Below are 24,374 nucleotides of genomic sequence, written 5' to 3' on the forward strand. Positions count from 1 at the left end.
GGACACCCTCGCAAAATGCCAACCACACAACATACGCGGCGCTCCATGTTGATTTACCCCCAGCAAATGAAAGTCGTGACCCTGAGTTGCTTCTCCGAAAGACATCCATTTGTGTATGACGGTCAGTCGGAGCAAAGTGCACGCGGACACTGCGGCACAGAAAAACCTGGCGATGGGTTTTGAATCCATAAGATCGTTCTCTTTGTTCCGGAGATCGGGAGGAGAACGCTCGCCCCTGTTCTTCGCAAAAGGATAAAAACAAAGCAAGCAGTGGGAAAGGCAAAAAAGAAAATAGCTGCCCTTCTCTGTCTGTCATACAACTGCCGTGACTTTTCGGTCACGCTCCAATCCATGGGGCAGAGAAACTTAGCCAAACCAACGTAATAGCATTGACACATTTTGCGCTGCGTCCTGCCGGAATGCGTCATAGCGAAGATATAAAGGTAAATAGGCAACGCTAACCGTGTTGAAAATCCAACAAGATATCTGCACACCTACTCCTTTTTCTTCCCATGATCTGTCGTGATATCACGCCTTGAGCGACAACATCACGGCCAATGAGAACACAGCATAGGCGAAACAACTGCCGATATAGTTTGTTTTGTATTGCAACAGCCATTCGTTTGAGGGCATCACACCCCGCAAAGCACGGTACGCAAACACAGAGGTTCGACAGTGTTAATTCTACAATGCAGCAAATCTGCTGTTGGCAGTTAGTCCCCATAACATGATAGGCCAGTCTTACTGCGAAGCACCACCTCTGGTCTCCCGATAAGGAGCGATCCAGGCCGGCAGTACTCTATGGCAGGTTGTCGGCCTTCATGCACAACGGCGTAGGCCGAACACACGCACACGGGTCCGCACTCGGCAGCCAACAATAAACGCAAATAAGTTGGGTAGCCGAGCTGTACCACAAACACCACCACCCATACGCCGACACCATAATGCAGGGTTACACCTGAGCTCGTACGCGCAAATACGTCGATGGCAGCACTCGTTAGCGGGGATCACCATGCATCCAAGAACCTTCCCAACGGCTTGTGAACGCGTTTACGGAGGGTTAGTTGTAAATGGCCCACCACCTAGGAGGTATCTTCGATATCATCTGGTTGGCGTTAGCACACGGTCACAATTTTCCACGGAAGCACGGTCGACAGATTGCGCCGTCGCAAGGTCAACTCGTCAACAGGCGAATACGATGGTTTTAAGAAATAAACACGTGCCGACCACAAGCCAACAGGCTGCGCTATTGCTGTCATCCTTACGCACGAACGGGGACCAGACAGTGTGACCTAAACGGTTCAGCAAGGTGATTGTCCTTGGCGTCCGACAGCGACAGCAGTGCCAATAAGCCATCCACAGACTGACATCGACACCAGCGCAGGGACAAAGCATGCTAGCGGGCACTGCAAGGACCTGAAATCGGGAGCCTCTAACGGGATTGCACGTGTCACTTCGGATTTCATCACATGGCAAACGAGATATACTGTTGGTAAAGGAAACCAGTTCCTATATATTGCACCGTTCGACAACCCTAAGATTCAGGAAGTACCATGAGAAGTTGAGTATTTCACAGATGAGAGCTAGAAAGAAACCTGCAGCATGTGACTTTACAAAATACTGTGCGTCAGAAAGAAACAAAATGATACTGCGAGCACAACCCAATTCTACGCTACCAGCACCCTACAGCACCAGCTCCCGTACTATGTCGAATGGTCAAGCCCTCATGTAGCTCCGAGACCAGATCATCTGCTTCCTTTCACACGGTTGGCGTCCCTCGCACGACCAGACTTTCCCGCTGACGCCGGCCGGCCGTCAGCGGTGGCTACCCGGAGCCCACTGGCCAATCAGTCGTCTTTGATGGCCAGCTCTTGCAGCTGAAATACGGATCAGGTGCATGAACAATGTGTGGCGCTCAACTCTAGCCCAGCTCGTCCAGCATACTTCTACTTTGAGGCTCAGCGTGCGATTCAGTATATCTTCAGCTGGCTTCAGGAAACAAACTGGGCCGCCCTGTATGAAGCTCACCCTGACCCCCAGCGCGCATATATATATATATATATATATATATATATATATATATATATATATGAAAACGCGTAGTCAGGCAAGGAAACAGAGCTACCAATACCACTCTGTAAGCACTGTCGATCTCTCTTGAAAGCTGAATTGTGCTGGGCTTTGGTGGCTTACCTCAGGTGTGGTAGGATAGGGCTAGGAGCGTGGGAGCGGTGGATCAGCGATACTGCAGCGTATACATGCCATCCCTGCTGCGAACCCAGCTGGTCTGACAAGGGATAAAACACAGGTGGCGGTTACGAGACCAACTCGCTGGGATATCTTCATGGAAAATCCGAGCCTTACCACAAATCCACGATAACTAGAAAGCGAGCGACAGGAACAAAACCATGTTTAGCGTAAGAGTCCGCTTATCGTTAGCAGTGACAGGAACACCTCACCAAGTTATCCCCACCCGCCGCTCGACGTCACATCTGACCCACCGTCCCATATCGGAAGGACGCCGCCGCCCGAGGAGCCCCCACCACCCGACACCACGCAGCAGACCCAGCTCCACCACCTGCCGCAGCCTCCTGGCCACGCACCTCCTCCTCGTCGTCGACCTCGTCGTCGGATCCGATCTCAGACGGCGCCGGCGTGGTGGAGCGCGAGATGGTGGGGCTGGGCGGCGCGCTGAGCGGGCGCGGATAGTTCATGTGGCCGCCGCTCTCCTCCGACACGGCCATCTCCGGGTAGACGGCGTGCAGTGCCATCTGCCGCGCCCGCCGGTAGTACTGGCAGCAGCGGGCGTCCCAGTCAGGCGGGCCGCGCCGCCCAGTCCGACATGCAGTCGACATGCGACGAGCGATACGGGGCATAAGGTCACGCGTCCGTCACAACACTTATTTGAAGGTCACGCGTCCGTCACAGCGTTTATTTTTCTACAGCCAAGCGGCCACAAAGCCGCGTGAGCATTACGCGTCCACGTTGTTTGGGGGTTGACTGCACAAATAGCGGCTGCCAAAAATGTAAATTGGGGACGGCATTTCCCTCCCTAACTGAGTTCACTGATACGGTGGGAGCTGTGTCGAGAGGGAGGGACAGGGGGGACACGGTCGCCGCAGTGCGGGACTCACGATGCCGAGGTTACGCCAGTCGAGCAGATCGCTCAGGCGCTCCGTGCGGTTGCGCTGGATGATTCGCTGACGCCGGTTCAGGCGGGTGAAGTCGTACATGTACTTTGACAGCTCGCGGATCGAGTCCTCCAGGCCGATGCTACGCCGGTCCACAATGTAGATGCCGTACGACATCGGATCGGCGATGTGCTCCGACATGAAACAGCCGAAGCCTGGCCGATTGGGAGATGAGAGGGTCTCAGAACATCGCGGAACAGAACGGCATCAGCGCTCAGAAAAGCTACTAACGCGCGGCAGTAATCAAACGCACGTCACAGCCTGATGAACACAAGATATTCGAATTTTTCATTTCATGAAGTATACCGCAACTGTCTTACTTGACGTTACGGAATGGCGAAACATCAGTACGGCAACAAAATCGAAACCCACCACTCTGCACACGGGCGTCAATGATCACCCTGCCAACTGAGCTACGCCTTCCCCTCCCGCCTCCCCCCCCCCCCAACGCACGCACGCACGCACGCACACGCACGCACGCACGCACGCACGCACGCACGCACGCACACGCACACGCACACGCACGCACACATACAGGGTGAGTTGCGCGGGACCTTCCAGCGTGCCCACCTGACAGGTTGGTGGTCATGGAGGGGATGCCCATGACGGTGCATTCGGCCGGCGTGTAGCCCCACGGCTCGTAGTAGGATGGAAACACGCCCATGTGGCAGCCGCGCACAAACTCCTCGTAGTCCATGCCGAGCAGTGGGTTCGTGTGCGACAGGAACTCCGGATGGAACACCACCTGCCGGGCGATTCGACGGTTCGTTTACGACGGGCGCTGACGGAGATCTCTGGGGTCGCTAACAGACTTCGGAAGACAACACACGTGGGTGATGGACAGCTGTTATAAAGCCGGTGCGCTGAGGCGGTCCAGGGTATTTTGCCAAGCAATGTTGGATTCGATCGTAGTCATCGGTAGGCAAGTAACGCAGGACAAATAGTGAGTCGGACACAGATAGTCAAGTGCAAAACATGACAGTGAAGCAATGCCTGAGAGCTGCGATGTGTTATCTCGGAGTGAGTTGGCCTCATGCCGGTTCGAACGACGTTTATCAAGGCAAGTGTAACGAACGCAGCTCTAAGGAGCGACTCAATGCAGTTTAGTTTTCTATTTAATGTTCACAATTTATTTTCCCTCGGACAATCTGCTGTCAGAAGACAGACTCTACACAGCAGGACGTCCCCATGACGCGCTTGTCGCTGACAGCAAATGGACTGCGGGTTGAGCAAGTGTGAACTGGACCGTGAGAGCACAACTTGGGCGGCTCGCTATGACCACGCCACCCCGCCCTCTGGAAGCTAACACCTCAGCGCAACAGCTGACCACAAGTTCATGCAGACTGCTCGGTGTCAGGAAATGCAATGCTTTGAAAGGTGTGCTGCACAAATGATTAGGCATTACCACACAGACAGGTTGATCAGGCATGCTTTTCCTGGGACACTGCAACATCAGCACCATTTCACTTGGCGCCCGTCCCATCCCACTAACACGGAAGGTACTAGTAAAACCATGGATGTCACAGCTGAGACGGAGCGATTGATTTCATTCGCATACTTCAGAAATTATTTATTTCACAGCTCATTATTTTATATGATTAGATAATGATCTTGATAAATGGTCATATTTAGGTGCAATATTGTTCGATACCTGTTGTGTACACCAGCATTTGAACAGAACCACGGTGAAATATCACATCATACATAGATCATGTGAGAACTGTGCGAACTGTGTGAGAGCACTGAGACTGACTATTGATTTATGTTAACCACCTAAAAACCACTAGGACACCAGGAACACCAGGAATTAATCCGCGACTTGCTTCACACCCCAGACTCTCGTGTCTGACTGTCCGTCTACAAAATAGGACGTGCGTTCCCTGGACGAATTAGTACCTTCAGCATGATATGCAAACTTAGGTTCTTTATGCATTAAAGCGACATTCATACGGTAGGTGGTGAGGCGGTAGTATATATTACGGCGATATGCACGCATAGTTCAGCTGGGTGAGCTCTAACATAGCCTAGGCAATTCGTAACACAACAGCGATTTTCTTAAGCTATCGCACGATACAGTAGGTTTTTGCGATGGTCAGAAATTCACGAATTTCATGAAAATGAGCAAACAAACCAGACCGCCTTGGATTTGGCCCCGCCTGCATAACTATGCTCGTTTACTCCATCACTCATCACGCCTCACTCACATCTGCTATCGGATCGCTCATCCCACGCCGCGCAAGACGGCTTACTCGCACAAGGAAGCCTGTAACTAACCTTAACCCTGTCCGACTTGTCGTTGAACAGGTGGCACCTCCGGAGAGAATTGAGCACCGGGTCGTTGCCGTCGCTGACCACGTTGTGCGTCGTGATGGGCGGCAGACTGCTGCGCTGCATCGAGTAGATGCACCGCTTCAGCCGCACGTTGTCCTCTCGCGTCAGGAGCTCCGTGCTCTCCGGCAGCCGGCCGCTGACGTCATCGCACAACAGCCAATCAACGATCAGATCTCCGGCAGCTGGCCGCTGGCGTCGGCACGTAAGAGCCAATCAGAGATAAACTTTCTGGTACATGGCCGCTGCGACAGCACCGAACAGCCGACCCAAAGCCAGCAAAGCCGTGCTCTTCGGCAGCCGACCGCTGACGTCATCATGCAACAGCCAATCAACGATCAGATCTCCGGCAGCCGGCCACTGACGCCAGCGCGGTCAACAAGTCCACAGTCAGTAGCTCCGTGCTCTGCAGCAGTCTGGCGCCGTCATCACCACGAAACAGGCAGACGACAGTGGGCTCCCGGCAGTAGGCCGGGCCGTCACCTCACAGCAGCCAATCACAATCTGCGGTTCAGTGTCGAACGACCGGCTTCTATTAAGGTGCAAACGCCGCAGCTTTTGGACCTGCACTGACACGCTACAGACAAATAAAAGAGAGCAACTCTAAGGCTACGCGTTTTGACCGCCGAATATCAGTTCAAAATAGGTAAACAATAAACAAAAAATGAGTAGATATAAATGCGAATGAAGAGGTGGCCACCCGGAACTCACGTCAGGCAGATCTCAAACATGCGACTGCCGATCTTCTTCTGTATGTCCTCTATGGAGTCCTTGAGGGTCTTTGTGACGGCGTGTCCCCGCAAACTCTCCACGTTGAAGTTGTTCGTCTTGGTTGGGAAAATCATGAAGGCGACCACCGTCACGTCCGAACCAGAACTCTGAGGAGCGACAAAGCAGTTGATGCACTATGTGCGATTACATTGCGATTACATTTCCCGACAGCAAAGTTCGCGTGTACGAGTGCGCCTACCGGTGTTTCTGTACCGTGTGCAGCGCATGATGAAAACTGCTTATGACGTGCTTTGCTACCTGACTGCTGTACTACGTCAACCAATGGAGCCAAATAATACATGTATGCCCAGCACCGACAATTGTGTGGGTCAGCTAATATAATCATCAGTTACAAGCCTATGACAAACGCGTTTAGTCGCACAACTTAAAACACAAACTAACCTCTGCTCATAGGTTCGTATTAGTGTAATCGTTGTATAGTTCAGAGCACGTAATAGGCACGCTGGCCCCTGGTTACAAAGGGAGCATCTTAACATGTTATACATACCCTTGCAAAAGCCTCCGCCATGCGTTCACAATATGACATTTTAGAAACAACCCAACGTACATCCACGGCGCATACCTTCAAATAGTGGTTGAGGCGAGAGAGGGCCTCGATGAAAATATCGGCTCCCTTGTTTCCGAACTCATAGCGACCAGCAATGAAGAAGTACAGTGTCTTGTCTAGATTGAAGTCGTAGTGGCTAAAATCCACAACATGAAATCAATCAAAAGCTAACTGCAATACAAACAAGCGCTAAAGACAAAACAGATGCTGGATATCTGGTTTATACACAAGTGCAGTGAATTAACATATCTCCGTTATGCACTTCACTTCTCACTTCTTCAAGGAAAGAACACCATAAACACACCATAGACACGTGCAAGGGACGCACATGAATCCAGCCACCAGCACTCATGACAGAAAGTTCTAATTGACGCACAATATGTCAATTCAGGCACATCGGTAGCAAAAGTCAGACCCCACACGTTTTCAGGAAGTGCAAACACACCCATAGAAGTGTCCGCGGATGAAGTCATTGATCTTCGCCTTGCTTAAAGCGTGGAGGTTCTGGAACTCGTGAAGAGCTGAGAACTTCTTCACGTTCAGACCGTTAGGCGTCACAATGTCAGGCTTCCTGTCAAAGCAAGACGGATAAGATGCAACGATTATACTAAAATACTCAACGCAACAATTGTATTTGTCAGCTAGAATCAGCAGAGCTCTACGTGCTTATAACGAGTGAAAGCCCACCATACTGCTTCTCACGAAAACAAATGACGTGGATTTTAAGGTGGTTGTACAAAAGACAAGAAATCGCTCAACTTGAGCCTGTCGGCACATTTATGAGTCAACAGCTTCAAACTGAATGCAATACACGAATTATATGCACACACATAAACACGTTTGAAAAATATAAGAAGACATCATATATAAGATAAGATATTCTATCACAAGAAAACGACTGGCATCACTGACAGATCCTGTCAGTCCGCGGTCGATTTGTCGTCCGCGTCCACTGTCGGTTCGCAAAACCTACCCGCCGTCGATTTGCCGTGAAATGACACAGCTACCATTTCACAAAACATCTCGATTGAGGTTTTTCATTGTGTTCTGTTCAGCTACGAACTGTGTACGGTCTGTTTTGCCTTGCAAAATAGCTACAAACGCCCTCTCCTGAGTCCCACCTCTTGAGCAGATGCTCCGCCTCCAGGCCAGTGATCTCGGACACGGTCGTGAACGTGTGCGCCAGGTGCGTGGCCGCCCGCTCCATGCAGTAGCGATGGTAGATTTGTCGCTTTCCAGCCTCTTCGTCAATGTTGAACTGTCATCAGACAAGGAGAGAGACAAGCTTTTTATAATCTAAAAAAAGAACAAATTATGCCAATGGAGCAATAATCCGCATATCGTCGATATATTTCAATATCCCCAGTTCTGGGTGCGTGACTGTACGATTTTGAAGGCTTCCATTTGCTCCCATGATGCTCCCATTAGTTATACAAGATCGCAATGAACATGACAGATAGAAGTAGCTCCCAATCACGGCCACAGGAGAGGCTGCATAATGGGTCAATTACCTCATCCCACCGTAACGCACAAACGCATAGCAAGAGCAGGTCCGAAGCCTCCTCCGCTTACGTAAGGTAGGTTGTTGTAGAAGTCGGTATTGCCCGCGCAGAGGAAGCGCCCCAGCAGGGTCGCATGCGTGGTGAAGACGGTGGCGACGTCGATCTTCCTCAGCCGGGCCAGGATGAGACCGACGCCCGCCAGCCACTCGTGGAAGTGGGCCACCACGCGCGGCGAGGCCTCGCTGAACTCCGGCAGCCGGTTGCGGAACTGGAGTCACATCACGGCCCTCCTTAAGCACTTCTACTATACAGGAAATAGTGCGCCAAGGCCGAACATGTTGTGGCAGTGACAATCCCCCCCCCCCCCCTCAAGTTGAGTTGAAAAGTCGCGTATGCTTAGACTGTTTACTTCATTCTTTGAGCCACGCAAAAATAAAATAACGTGGCGCCAGCTTCTCACCTGTTCCAAAAACTCGGCAATCATGTAGCCGAACACGACGGCGTCATTGCACTCCACGTCCGAGTTTGGGATGCCAACTCCAGCCAGATTCCAGAGGTCATCCTTCATTTCGTTCATCTTCCACGCTGCTGAGCCGACGTCGAACAAGATAATCTGAGGATTGCCGTCGACTAGCCAGCGGCCGGTGACCACCTGTCGCAGGAAAGTACGACTGAAAACCGGGCAGCAGATTCAACAGAGTACGCATGCACCTGTTCATGATTCTGATTGGGCCGAAATAACTTCAGGCAATCAGATGCAAGAGGTTTAACGACCAAATGCTCAAGCCAGCCCACCGATGGCGGGATGCTGACATGGTGCATAGGATGCACCATTTGTAACTATCAAAGGTCATGAAACTTACAAAAGCGATCAAACGACAAAACCACGCCTTAACAGATTCAAAGATCGAATAGATAATGCATCTATAAACATAATATTACTAATTGCACAAAAACTATTTTGCAGATCATGAAAATACAATAGGTTGCGGATCGCATACTGCACAGATACATAAAGCGGTCTTACAATGCTCGTAACAAAAACATGATCGCAGTGGAACAAAACAAAGTGAGCATTTGTAACACACAAGCCACACAGTTGCGCCGATTCGCACCTTCCATCCCTTTTCCCTGAGAGCTGACACCACGGCATGGAAGATGGTGCCATCAGGGTACTCGAAAGGCTCGATCTCGGTGCGGGCTTGGTGCTCCTTGTAAGGCCCCAGCAGGCAATACTGGTCGCCCCATTCCTCTACCGTTACGTTGCACTTGGAGCGGATGACAGTGTAGATACCGCCGACTGAAACCAGGCCCAGCGATTATTTACGCTACCGCTACGGTTGAGAACTATGTCAGTGGAGAGGTCTCCTATGCAGCGATGTGAACTCTGCCAGCCGGTTGCGAAACTGGAGTCAAATCACGTTTGAGGCCTGGTATCAGCACAGCCTAGCTGTGGCTGGGCTGCCAGCGCAGACACATAAACACATGTGAGAACGCGTGCGATCACACATACACATTTAACACACGTTTAGGATAAGCATAAGCATGCATGTACAACACCATCTCGCGCCCCACCAGACCGATATGGAGTGACTGTAGCGGGCAGGGGGTTGTGCGGGGGGCCATGCCGGCGCCCAATCGAGTTCATTCATTTGTAAACAATGACGTTTATAAATATTTGACCTACAAGAGACCCGATAGTCCCATGTCGGACATGTACAACTTCTTGCATCACGTGAATGTTTGTGTCTGCGAGCGCATTTAGGACCCACGTACCAGTACAAGGTGCAAACACCATCAATGTGCAAATCAGTAATTGCCGTGATGAGCTTCAGATCCAGTAGTGAAATAGTTCGGGTGTTTTGTACAGTATAAATGAATGCAGTTAGGGGAAACAAAAGCCATCATACAACGGCGCCACCTCCAACGTATGCGTCGACGGATATTAATGTTTGGTGAAGCCCTAACGTGGCCGCGTTGGACGTCTTGTTCCAAACAAACGGCTTAGCGACTGGGAACAGAGGACGAATCTTCCAACTCGCTTCGGATTTCGCGATAGGTCATGCCAATATCACTGACAAAAAGTGTCCAGCAACACATTTCAGAAGATACACCTGCTAAAATACATTTATAAAAGACGACAGCATGCCTTATCCGTGACATCCAGCAAACAAGAAGACATATACCATTTCACACGGTTCCAGGACTTTAAGATACCAAATGGACGGAAAAGTCTGCGATATTTCAGTCTTGCACTTCCCTCCACCACATAAGACACAATATTTCCTAGAGCGACTTGATTAACATACCAAAGCAAAACCATCCCATTATTTTGTAAAATTATCCCACTTCGGAGGCACAGAAAATGCCCACCAAACAGTTACAACTACGAAAGGCATCGGAAAGGGAGAGGGTCAGGAATGACATTCACACCATGCGGGTGCAGCAAACGGCTCGACGCGTCGCAGCCGCTCGCGCCGGGCCACGCCAATAGTGGACGTGGCGCGACGACTGCCAGCCGGCCGACCTTGCACCGGCCGCCAGGGACATGTGATCGGCCGATCGGGCCACGTGCCAATCCACATGCTCCCCCCCCCCCCCCCCCCACTCGTCCCCAGACTGCCCTTGACAGGGGGGACGGTCGACCAGAAGCCAGCAAAATAAATCGCCCAAAACCAGTGCATGCCTATATGAATTGGTGGTGCAGAGAGCAGTCACATAAAATGCGCAGGACATGCTTTGACTTGTTTCATGAGCTCTTTTTTCAATGTCTGTTTGCCTTATGACTTGCCGAGAAGGTAGGAGCATACATTAATCCTAGTTGGAAGAGAAGCCACAATGCAGGGCACATCCACGCCCAGGTCGCAAAATGCGCATATACCAGACTAATATGCCTACTGTGGTTAAGTGCATGCATATAGATCACAATCATACATTTGACAAGGCAATTAGTAGTACAAGCTTTTAGCATGCACTACTAATTGCTTTTACTAAAGCTTTTTTTAAAGCTATTTATTAAAAGCTTTTACAAGCTTTTTTACAAGCACAACAATCTCAGGCCTCAGTGAAACATCACAATGAATCTGTGTTTTGCAGCTCATAAGCTCATTATCATGGAGCTGATGCTGACTCTGTTATTGATCAATCAAACCACAACAATGTGATGTGTTTATGCTATGCTGGCTGTGGCTGGCTGGTTTACAGGTCACTGGCTAGGTAGCTGGCACCTGCAGCTAAACAGCTGGCAAATTCCTTCACCAGGGTTCAGTTTCATTAAAGCAAAAGTATGAGCCTTTGCAGTTTGATTTGTGTCATAGAAACTCTTACAGGAAGTAAACACAACACTGTCTCACATGCACATTCTTTTTATCAATGCTTCCAGAATTTAAAGATTGAATAACATCAGCACAGGCTTGCACACCCATCAGACATAGTTAAAAAGTGCTTAGATTTGTAGTTTTTTCTTAAGAAACTAAGACCTGATGGCTAATGACAAGGTTGGACATCAGAAGTTGTATGTTTGAAAATGGAATGGAGCATGTAACCCACAACTTAATTTTTTTTAAAATAAGTTTTAACTTATCACAAAATGCCAAGAAAAGGTCAATCTTCATAGCTTTCAGTGAATTTTGCAAGGTTTTGCTGACCTTTGTAAAATATTTTTTAAGCTCATACCACACAAAAGGTGGAGATTCATTTATTAATCACTACCTGGTCAAGCTTGGAAATGTCTTCTGGAATTCAATGGCATTCATATTGAAGGTTTTACAGTTATGATCAACATGCTGGCTGCATATTTCTGGGATCACTTACTTTCTGAAGTCTGGAGAATGTAACTAAGAATGCACAAATAACTAACAGTTTAAAACCATGGCCTAAGGCATCTCATGTGACTGTGAGATATTGACATATATCTTAGTTTAACCATAAAAACATGCACTTTCAGTTAAGCACATGTATGAACCTGTAATCAAGCCTCAATGTTAAACAGAGGTTTATGCATCCCAAATCTGTAGATTGAGTCCCTGGGCATAAAGTTTTCAATGACCCCTCCCCCATGATTGGCTGCACCCTGCAGCTAGCCCACTGATCCATAGCTTGCTGGAAACCAGCCTAGGTTTGTGAAAGACATGTGGCAGCAGCACTAAACACTAGTGAAAAATTGAAGAATAGCACCATTGGCGTGGTGCTAGCTACCATTTCAGACTTGGTCACAGATAATTGTCCCAATCACAACTGTGTTGGTTATCATCTTTATCTGTGAAGACAGATTATAAGTACACCATGTTTATGCAAACACATATTTGAAGACATCCAAATGCCTGCACACAAACATAGATATCTTGCACTGTGAAACGCTTTGCTTACTCTTAGAACAGAAGTGACAATAGCATCTCAAAGTTCCCCACTTTGCCTGTAGACAGCACTGCCTATATGTGTGTGTGTGTATATATATATATATATATATATATATATATATATATATATATATATATATATACACAGGACAGAGGCATCATGTGACATCTGAATGCACATGCATATAGGATTTGTGTAGTGTTTTGAATGCATAAAATATATGGATTAATATATATCCAATACATTTTTTAACAAAGTAAAAGACCTTGTAGCTTTTCAAACATGAATGCTATGCCAGGATGACTTGTTGTCACCCACAAACCAATTTTGTTTGAGTGGCCTAACTTGTCTTCACATACTTATTGTGTACTGCTTACTTAGACTACTCCTTACACTTACTAGTCATACTTGAATTGCTTACTTTTACCTGTGTAGTATGTTATGACATTTATAATAACTACAGCTTCAGATTTTGCTAAAAAAAGCTTACACCAAATCCCTTGAGCCTGCCCCATGAAACCCAGGGCTTAGGACTCAGGACAGGATGTGAAATCAACACAACACATACAATAATGTAGACAAAATAGCTCGTTTTATTAAGTCTAAAACACTTGACCCTCTTTTATTTATCTTGCACCCATCTTTATGTCAACTTTTCTTCTTCACAGCAATAATTATGCATAGCTTTGCCTAAGCAAAGAACTCAGTGCAATGCCTGATACTTTCATTACAGCAACATTTCAGTTCCAAGGATAAATGTCAATAAAGTGCAATTTGAAATATTTCAGCTGTCTGAGATTTGTTGAAGCTCAAATACAGCTGTTTGAAGTAAGAATTATCTTCTTATTCTGGCAGAAAATAAAATAAGAAAACCCTTTAGGTAGGTACAATACCATTTTAAGCAGGATTCATGGAATGTGCATCTTTGACTGCCCCACAAACCTGTCTGATGGTCTACTGATGGGGTTGCAAAAGTGAGTGTGACAGCAGGAAACCCCTTTAGGAAGGTGCAATACCATTTAAAAGCATGATTAATTGAATGTGCATCTTTGTGTCCACCCACATACCTTGTCTAATGGGGAATACCTATGGGGGTGCAGGGCTGAGTGTGACAACAGGATGACTTCCTGAATATAATGGATGGCACATATAGCTGCAAAATGTTATCATGAATGATGTAAAATCTCATGGTGACAAAAGCACCCTGAGGCTATAACATCCAGCAGTAAAACCACAGCCACAGAAACCAGACCTCCATGTGGAGGCTTGGGCACCTATATACAATTATGAAGCATTTTACCTTGATGTTGTTTCTATTCCCACACAGGTTGCAGCAGTGTTGGGAGGTCCTAGGACACTAAAAATAGCTATTTTCTACCACCATTCACAGAGGGATGCCAATATTGAAGGAAATTCAGGGCATATCTGACCATAGTATGTATTTGATAGCTGGTTGCTCTCCTTCCTTTTATATCAGCTGTCATAATGGAAAACTTTGGCCAGAAAGTGACCATCTTTTCAGCATGAGCCTGGGATGTAAAAATACTCAAGAACTACCTACTTCCAGGGAGCACAAATGTAACTTACCCTTGTTGGCTGCTTCATGGCTGACCTCAAACAACCATTGGTTGGTTTCCGATGCTTCTTTCCCCTTATCCAAAAACAGATCGTGCAAGCTGTCTGCACGATAAAATCTCTTGTTGAATTTCCCTGCCATGAGCTAACTTCGTATGAAATAAAAGATCAACTTTCTGAAATTTTGGGCCAGCGTCACCCGGAGGGCTCACTTAGTCTGTACGGACCGTTGGATTATTATATTGGCGTTGATACTGTTTTGATGCTGCCTAACAGCTCTCAGCCAACATTGCCCAGACAATTACAAAACCAGCTACCCGAAACCCTTCGAAACACCACCACACGGAGCCCAGACACGGTCTTCTCGCCTTTCGTCTGGCTTTCTTGCCGAGGGTGGTCTGCAATCTTGTCACAAATGCGCCAGGGTCACTGACGAGACTCTAGAGGTTGTTTGAATGATATTCATGGCGATGGTGAAATAAAATAGTGACGTAATTAAAATTTATATTAATAAACCATCTCTTGTTGGGCTAACATTTCTTTGTCAACATTAACAACTAGTATAATAAACTATTTTAACATGCTTCTTGGCTTTCTTTAGTCTAGATAATCTGAATATATTTTATGACATAAGATGAGACTGGATCCATGCCCGGACCATTCAAATACAGCAAACTAAATAATGAAACTATACAATACAGCTTCGAGCAAGAACTAAAAGGTTATTGGTCATACATTGTTGTTTGGAGCCATCACCATAGTGTCAACGTGTGCTACCGAGGAAACACCATCTAATTTGGCCAATTTCATACACTTCACTCATTCGATGCGTTCCGCATATCCTAGCGTGTAGTTTCCTGTTCCATTGGAAGGGGCTGCAGCCCACCAAGTTGGAGAAGAAAGTGGGTCGAGTCTGCGGAGAAACCCGTTTTTTTGTGTATATGCAGAGCTGACCACAGCCTTGACTCATTCAATACACTTGACACATTTAACACATTTGATGACCACAACACATTCGATATGTTCGAGCAGCGATGCTCTTTTGCAAAATGGCTGTGGGGTTGAGCGGAAAAAGGACAAAGCATTACCCCAAACATTAAAAGTATTCTTCCCGTAAATGGTAGCCAAGAGGTTGGCGACTTCGGCTCCCGCGCGGGGGCTGGGGTGTGAACTCCGGCTGCGCTGTGGCCCCTTAGCGCTAACATTGGCGTAGGAATAGGGAGGCCAGGGGGACCATAGCCCTCCACTTTTCAAGGTGGGGGGGGGGGGGGGCAGCAGTGTTAACTGCCCTCCCCCTCCCCACTTTTCAGATTAAGGCTGTGTTTGGCGTAATTTTGCACTACATTAAACGTATATGCCGATTTACCTAGTTCATCAGCCATCTTCCTCAACATGCGTCATCTTTTTCGGTTGCTCATTGGCCACCACTTAGTGATACAGCCACAGGGCAGACGTCGCGCGGCCTGCAGAGACTGCAACGCTGGGTATGAAGCCCGTTGTTTCTGTGACTTGCGAGCGCGCATGCCTAAACCATGTTACATAGTTTTATCAATGATCAATTCTGACTGAATCTTGAACGCCTTAAGACAAATTTGGGACTCCCATTTCATCTACAATCTACGTTCAGGGAGTCCTCAATATCTCTGCAGAACACAAAAAAAAACATGGAACCGGAGTCTATGTCACAATTATTGAGCCACCTGCGGCGATGAGGGATGTTGCTGCGTCAGTGAGGGTTCCTGTGCTGATCCAGGGCCAACTGCGCGGGTCAGGAGGCCTCCCGTGTAAGGGAGGCCTTCTGAACAAAATGATATGATATATCCTTCTTCTGGCCTCCGGATCGACCAGGAGATCCTGCTCCCTGTCGCCAGAACGACAGCCAGAAGACACTTTGCGATGGGGCGGAGTGGCCCTTCAGCCCTTGACCGGCAACGGCTATGTACCCCTGGTGTTCTACCCGGGGCCCCTTACTCAGAGGGAAATAAGGGGTCTCGTTATTGTTGAGTAGAGTGACTGGTCTCATTATTGTTCAGTGAAGTGGGTCGAAATGATCTTAAAAAAATACAAGGTCACCCCATGTTTGACTGACAACGTTCATTTTTTTTCAGAATGGATTAGCGAAATAAATAACATCAGAAGGTTTGAGCATGCCCGCCCGCAGCCTCGAGAACAAGGACAGCGATGACCTGGGCTGCAGCTTCCGCAAAACCGAACGGCTTCGGCCATTGCAAGTGTCACCAGGCGGGCGCCGTGTTGACCTGTCTCTTGGACGGATGAATCATTACAGAAACACGAAAAATAGGGATGTTACCCTTACTCTTCCAGTTCAACCACCAGACACCAGCTCCACTTCGCGGTGCTTTAAAGGCCAATCCGTTCTTATGATCAGTCTAAAAATCGCGCACGTGAAATATGAGCCCAGACTGCCTTCTAAATGTAAGATTTGATGTCCTGAAGCGCTCAAAGGTACTTGTTTCATTTTCGTCCACCCATTGGTCACGGCTCAGTACTAGCTGCTGAGCCGACGCTGCCTGGCCCACGGAGACTGCAACGCCTGACATCGGATTTTCGTCACTAAGACTTGCGAGCGCGCATGCTCAAAATTACGTCACATGACTTGTATTACCAATCGATTAATGTGTAAAAAGTTAGTTATTTCAGAAGTGTCATCATTTTCGTCCAACGGTAAGCCAAAGCTAAAAGTTAGCCACTGGGCTAACGCTCCGTGGTCTATGGAGACTGCAACGCCTGGTGTGGAGGTTTTGTTAAGATTTTGAGGGCACGCATCTTAAAAAGCACGTCACATAGATTGCATCACTAATTGATTCTGACTGAATAGTAAACATTTCCAGACAAGCATGGTTTGGCCATGTTAATACACAATGTTGACCACTCCATCAGCAATTAAATTTTTATCTTCAAGTTTTGATTAGACATATCGATCTAATTTACATTCGCGATGTCCTGAATGACTGTAGAACCCAGATAAACAATTTTGACAAAGCTTCTGAATTACATCGGTTTACAAAGTCGTTTCCTTGAATGATGGGCAATGAAATATCAGTTGGGCCGATTCTCAACTAAGGTAGGCGGCTTCTCGGGACGTACTTTTCTGCTGTGGTGTAGTGTGAGGGAAGATAATTCGGAAAAAGGAACCGTAATTTTTTACACACCATTTGGTAGTGATGCTGCTCCAGAAATATGCAATAAAGCAGCCATGCGATCAGCTCACAGTCAGCCATGCGGGAGACAGTCGGGCCAGGGCAGTGGCCACCGACGGCAGGCGGGAGCAGCGTCCAGATAAGGAACATAAGACGGACGGACCTTCATTATGTGGCTTGGTTCTTAAAAGAGAACCTCCAGTTTTATAGTTTTTGTCATACTGTTTCAAGTTTCCCAATTTTTTTCCGCCTAGAATACTACAAGTCTTATATTTTGAAAAGAGGCCAGCGAAATCAAGGCGCATGAAAAATCTGTCACTGCGTGAGCCGTCCATTCACTTTCGAGATTCTCACCAGCCTATGTTCAGGCTGTATTTTGGCATCCATCCTGTGGAGGCAAATGCGTCCTTAATGACCCAAAATGCTTACCCTCTAGTGGAATTTCGCCTCCCTAGAAACGACAATGTTAAAATGGACGAATAATCTTGGGAAGCTGGGTAGCCTTACTTGATAAATGACATAGATGCGTCGAATGGGCAAAATTGTGCACCAGTAAGAAGCGGCTTTATATATAAATCTAGCATAGCAGCCATGACATTCGAATAAAAAGTGGTAGCAAACTCCATATCTACCCCCCCCCCCGTCACCGAGCTTGCTTTTCAGAAAAAGTACACCCTGAGACTGACCCCCTCACTTTTTGAAACGTTCCTATGCGTATGAGCGCTAATATAGTCTCTGCAGTCGCTGGCGCTCCGCAGCCAGCATTCCCAAATGGGCTCCATATGGGCTGAACGTGAGACAACTGGGTTAATGTGGGCATGGGCTACAGGCGGGTTTTTAACCGTCTCCAGCTGGGCCCCACATGGGGCGCCCACATCATTGCATACTTTCGCATCCACCAGAACTGTTCGTGCCTTGTACTGTTCCGTCGGAACTTATCATGTCAAGAAGAAATAACTCACCAGGAGGGAACGCTTGCATTGGTGGGATCCATGCGGGCCACATGTGGGCAAGCTGGGCTGATGTCAACATGGGATGCTGGTGGGCTGGTATGTAGGCTTAATCTGGGTCCCAGATGGGCTGCCCATATGTTGCATGCGCAATTCAGTTGTCACACACACAATATTTATGTGTATACCAAGCATTTTTATTGTCTGGGTTTTACCATATCGCATATAATTATCATAAAACATGGTACTGCTGCCTGGACTGCGGTCCGCTGGGACTGAGCACGGGCTAGCTGGTCTCATGTCCACGTAAGGCGCAGGTGGGCTAGTATGTGGGCTTCATCTGGTTCCCAGATGGGTTGCCCATCCGCTACCATATTTGGTGCAGGTGCATTAAGCTTGTTACCTTATGCTCCCGCCTGGGATCTTCCCTATCATGTACAAATGAGTGCATAACAGAGGAGAACAGCACAGGTTGGGGCCCATATGGGATGTACGTGGGTAAGTTCGACTCATGTCAACATAGGCTGCAGGTAGGCTAGTCTTTGGGCTCCATGTTGGACCCAGATAGGCTGCTCACAGTGTTAAATAAGCAATAAAGTTGCCATGTACACAATTATGTATATATCAAGTGTATTCATTGTTGTGAGGTTTCACCACATCGTGTACAATTATTTTGCATGTGCCACATCCATGCTCACGTACATGCAGGTTGCGGGTAGATTGGTATTAGGCTTCATCTGGGACGCAGATGGGCAGCCCATACGCTACCATATTTGGTACAGGTGCATAGGTCTGCTATCTTGTGCTCCTATGTTGGATTTTTCTTTTTCGTGTACAAATGAGTACATTACAAAGGAGAGTAGCACAAATTGGGGCTCATATGGCATGCATGTGGGCAAGTCGGGCTCATGTCAAGGTGGATTGCAGGTGGGCTGGTGTTCGGGCTTCATGTCGGACCCAGATGGTCTGCCGTATGCTGACATCTTTCACACCAGTACATTAGTTTTCGGACTTCGCTCTTCATGGTTAGATATTTTCTGATCGTGTACAAGCTAGCTTGCAACAAGGGCGAGCGATATCGACCCAGATCCAGACGGGCTGCAGGTGGGCAAGCTGGCCACGTGCCAGCATGGGATGCAAGCGGGCCGGTGCCTGGGCCCCATCTGGGACTCAGATTGCCTGCCCATGTGTTATCATATTGACTAGGTGCGTAATAATTTTCGTACCGTGAGCTTCCTGCTTCGGTTTTATCATGTCACGTACCAATAAGAGGGACCGCTGGCATGGATCTCATCCGCATGGACTGCGCGTTGGCGACCCTAGCTCACGTCAACATGGACCGGTGTGTGAATCATTTGTTGGACTGGACACCTGCGGCAGCCTCTTTTTCCGAATTACCTTCCCTGACACCACACCTGAGCAGAAAAATAGCCTCCGGGAAGCTGCCTACCTTACGTATGAATTGGCCCAACGGATATTTCATTGCGCATCATTCAACGTAGACGGCTGTCTACACCGAAAGAATTCGGGAGCTTTGTCAGAATTTTGTCTAGGGCCTGCAGGCACTAAAGACATTGCTAAGGTAAATTAAATCAACACGTCTGATCCAAATGTGAAAATGAAAATTTGATTGCAGATCGAGCGGTCAACAATGTGCATTAACATGGCCAAGTCTTGCTTGTCTGGAAATGTCTACCATTCAATCAAACTCGATTAGTAATGCAATTTATGTAGTGTGGTTTTTGAATATGCGTGCCCGCAAAATCTTCACAAAAATCTCCATACCAGGCGTTGCAGCCTCCATAGCCCGCGGAACGAGAATGATGACACTTCTGAAATAACTACCTTTTTACACATTAGCCGATTAGTAATACAATATATGTGATGCAATGTTGACCACGCGCACCCAAAAAACCTTAGAAACAAAAACCTTAACCCTTGGCGTTGCAGTCTCCGTAGTCCCCTTAGCGTCGGCCCAGCAGCTAATACAAAGTCGTGGCCAACTTGTGGGCGAAAATGACGACGCTTCTGAAAGCAGTATCTTTTGAACGCTTCATAGCATCAAATCTTAGGTTTATAAGGCAGTCTGGCCTCATATTTCACGTGCGCGATTTTCAGACTGATCATAAGAACGGATTGGCCCTTAAAGCACCGCGAAGTGGGGCTGGTATCTGGTGGTTGATCTGGAAGAGTAAAGGTAGAATCTCTATTTTTCGTGTTTCTGTAGCTATAAATCTGTCCAGAAGACATATTAGCACGGCACCCGCCGTCTGGTGACACTGACAGTGGTCGAAGCCGTTCGGTTTTGCGGAAGCTGCAGCCCAGGTCATCGCTGTCCTTGCTCTCGAGGCTGCGGGCGGGCATGTTCAAACCTTTTGATGTTATTTGCTTCACTAATGCATTCTGAAAAATGAACGTTTTCAGACAAACGTGGGATGGGCTTGTTCGTATTTAAGGGCTCATTTCGACTCACTTTATTCAGCAATAATGAAACCCCCACTCTACTCAACAGTAATGAGACCCCTTAATTCCTTCCGAGCAAGGGCCCCTTAAGTAGAAAACCAGGAGCACATTACCGTCTCCGGTCAAGGACTGAAGTGCATTCCGTCCTATCGTAAAGTGTCTCCTGGCTGTCGTTCTGGCGACAGGGAGTAGGAACTCCTGGTCCATCCGGAGGCCAGAAGAAGGATATATAATATCACATTGTTCAGAAGGTCTCCCTGACACGGGAAGCCTTCTGACCGGCGCAGTTGGCCCCGGATCAGCACAGGAACCCTCAATGACGCGGCACAATCCCTCATCGCCGCAGGTGGTGCGATAGTTGTTACATAGACTCCGGTTTCATTTTTTTTTCTGTGCTCCTCAGAAATACTGAGGACCACCTAAACGTACATTGCAGATGAGAGGGGGTCCCAAATTTGTATGAGCATGGCTAATCCATATTCATCTTAAACTGTTCAAGACTCGGTTAGAATTGACTACCGATGAAAAACTATTTAATTTGGCTTTGAACACGGGCGCTCGCAAATCGTAGCAACAACAGCCTCGACTCCCGGCGCTTCAGTCTCAATGGGCCGCGCGGCGTCGGCTCTGCGGCAGTGACACTAAGCGATGGCCAATGAGGGAACGCATGTAAATCGCCATGAATGTTTGATGTAGTGCAAAAGTAAGCTAAGCACAACCTTAATCTGGAATGCAAGGGGGACAGTTAACACTGCTCCCCCCCCCCCCCCCCCCACCTTGCAAAGTGGGGGCCATGACCTCCCTGGCCCGCCCGCCCCGTTCCTACACCCATGGGCCCAATGTTGTGTTGTTGAGGAAACCACTCGCTGGCTCTGAATGCCCGCGTTTCAAGCTAGGAGGTCTGTGCGCTCGTTTAGGATGCACACTCCATATTCAGTACGCCCATTTTTGGAACAGGGGGCGCCAATTCATCGATCAAACTGTCATGGTTCCGGATCGCAATGCTCTGTTTTTGGACAGCAAGGCCTTTTGGCTGGATTCGGAGGTCTCCTTAGTGCATCGGAAGCATCCTGTTTTGTATAAGGAGGCCTCTCTGAGCATCAGGAAGCCCTTGCCTGGAACAGCAAGCCCTGTTTTCGTTTACTGAGGTTATTTGTGGACGATGAGAAGTAAAACTGTTCCAAATTTTTGACAACATTTATTTACATGGATATAAAGCATGTAGCACTTGGTTAAAGGGGCTCTTAGACTCGGTGCACTCCCTCTCGACAACAACACTGCTCAGGGTGCTCCACTGCGAGAAGGCCCGGCTTTGTTCTGGCGGCCCCTTGGAAAATCCTGCCTCCCCAACTCAAGGCCCGTGGTGCCCCGCTGAGCGTGATGATCATTGAACATAATGCGGCGGGCCAGCAAAATCATCTAATCAAAGCCGAACATTGCAACTCATTAATTTGCGCTGATATCGGCCTATCAGATGTCAGTACAGCACATTCGTCGGGCTAGGGTTTCGATTTTATTAAGCCGACCCATCGATAGCGTGTCACACACTCCTCGGGGTCGAAGCGATGGTCTGCACAGATAAGGTGTCAAACTTTGAATACTTTTGCCAGCACACACAATTGCGCACACTTACGCACGCCATATCATAGTGGAAACACTCTTGGTCGGGAAAAGCAAATCAGCCACTAGTCGACATAACCTCCTTTGTTCCAATCACTCCTTGACGACGCAAAGCTAACTGCTGCCCGCCTCCGAGTAAAATTATGGCCATAATACGGAGTCCCAGGAAAATGATTGTAACCAAACACAAATATTGCGACCACGTGCATTCGATAGCACTGGCAAAGGGCCGCTAGCCGTTGCAAGTGTAACACATTATTCGGTCGATTCAGCGGAAGCGTTTCTCTCAATGTTTGCAGACCGTCTGGAACGGCGACTTTCACAAATACGGTGCCAAATTTGAAGTACTTTTACTTGTGCGCAGATGGTGTAACCTTGTGAGCACTACCTCATCGCGGCGCCTTTAGTTCTGTTATGATTGTTGTTCAAGCAAGCAATTGGTAACGCAGAGCTGCAGCCGGCGTGAATATCACTTCAAGTTCACGTAAAGTGATGGCCATGCTCAGAACACTTGCCACAATTAAACCCAAAGATTGCAACTGCGTGCATTGGATAACGCTGGCATAGGGCTAATAGCTAGCAAAACAGCACACTTGTCGGATTTAAGATTGAATTGTATTTGGTTGACGTCCCGACAGTGCATCACTCAATGGCTGCAGGCGTGCTCGAGCGATATTTGCACGCAATGTATGTAATCGGACGGTGTGTCATGCGCCGTCCCATTTACAATACTTTGACATGTACGCGGAAGGTGCAATCATGCACAGTGATGGCCAGAATACGCAGCTCGGGGAAAAATATATAACTAAACCCGCGGATCAAAAATTGTGCGTTCGATAAACGCATGCGGCGTTCCACTTGGCATACATTTTCTTGTGAGCAGAAGGTGTAAGCAAGCACACGCAACGTTATTGTGTGAGCACTATTGGCCGGCAAGGCAACTTTTTAGTCTGGCAGAATGGCCTTCGTGTGAGTCAATGCATGAGCACGAACGGACAGTGTTATAACTCACACCGACCGGCATTACATTTTCTCAAATCAACCCACTAAAGCGCAGAGCTAACTGCGGCCGGCCTGTAGGCAGAGAGATGGCCAGAATACGGTGGTCTGGGAAAAATACTCGTGTTTAAAGCAGAGTATTGCGACCGTGTGCATTCGATAGCACTGGGATCCGCTGCCAGTACAACACACTCAAAACAGTTTGTTTTTTATTGGATTTTGTTGACCCCCGACAGCGCATCAGTCAATGATTGCGGGCTGGCTGGAGTAGTGATTTGCACAGGCACGGCGCCCAATTTAAAATACCATCACCTGTGCGCGGAAGGTGCAAGCTTGTGCAAACAGTGTTATGGTGGGGGCACTTTCGACCAGCAATGTAAATCTTCCATGGACTGGCATGACCAATTTGGTTCCAACGCCACTTGGCAGCGCAGAGGTAACGGCGTTCGGCCTGCACGTGGAGCGATTGCCATAGCACGGCGGCCCCGAAAACACATCTAGCGCGGAATATTGCGACTGCGTGCATTTGACAGGGCTGGTATAGGGCAACTAGCTTTAGTATGACACAAGCGCTTGCGCGCTTGGTTCGCTGCGCTAAATGAAAAATTTAGAAATTTTCATTATGTATTTTTTGCAGGGGAAACGCGGCCCTAGGTGCCTTGGTTGCCGAGATATCGCGCAAAGTGTGAAAAAGACTTGGACGCCCGTGTGCGGTGCTGGCGGTCTCTGGCGGCCACCGCAGGAAAGAGCGCATTTGGCACGTCCTCTCTGCAACAAGGCAAACCTATTCCATGGGACCGGGGATTGATTGCGGGACGTGACCGGTGATTTTTGCCACTTCCATTAACTGTCCGCCTTTGAATGATGGCAGCACGCACTACCGCTGC

At 48.1% G+C, this 24,374-nt stretch overlaps 1 protein-coding gene across 1 annotated transcript; it reads right to left on the reverse strand.

Moving 5' to 3' along the window:
- Positions 1-588: 588 nt before the first annotated feature.
- On the reverse strand, positions 589-14,700 carry Glys (glycogen [starch] synthase). Its single transcript, XM_037214313.1, has 13 exons — positions 14,307-14,700; positions 9,476-9,660; positions 8,821-9,012; positions 8,431-8,628; positions 7,980-8,116; positions 7,304-7,429; positions 6,874-6,994; positions 6,231-6,397; positions 5,466-5,658; positions 3,762-3,936; positions 3,135-3,346; positions 2,604-2,792; positions 589-1,877 (listed from the first exon to the last, which is right to left on the reverse strand). The coding sequence occupies exons 1-13, from the start codon at positions 14,434-14,436 to the stop codon at positions 1,848-1,850; spliced, it is 2,055 nt and encodes a 684-aa protein (XP_037070208.1). The 5' UTR covers positions 14,437-14,700; the 3' UTR covers positions 589-1,847.
- Positions 14,701-24,374: the final 9,674 nt, after the last annotated feature.

This window comes from Pollicipes pollicipes, unplaced genomic scaffold, assembly GCF_011947565.3.
Source record: "Pollicipes pollicipes isolate AB1234 unplaced genomic scaffold, Ppol_2.1 Scaffold_3447;HRSCAF=4054_pilon_pilon_pilon, whole genome shotgun sequence".
In the NCBI taxonomy this organism is placed as follows: Eukaryota; Metazoa; Arthropoda; class Thecostraca; order Pollicipedomorpha; family Pollicipedidae; genus Pollicipes; species Pollicipes pollicipes.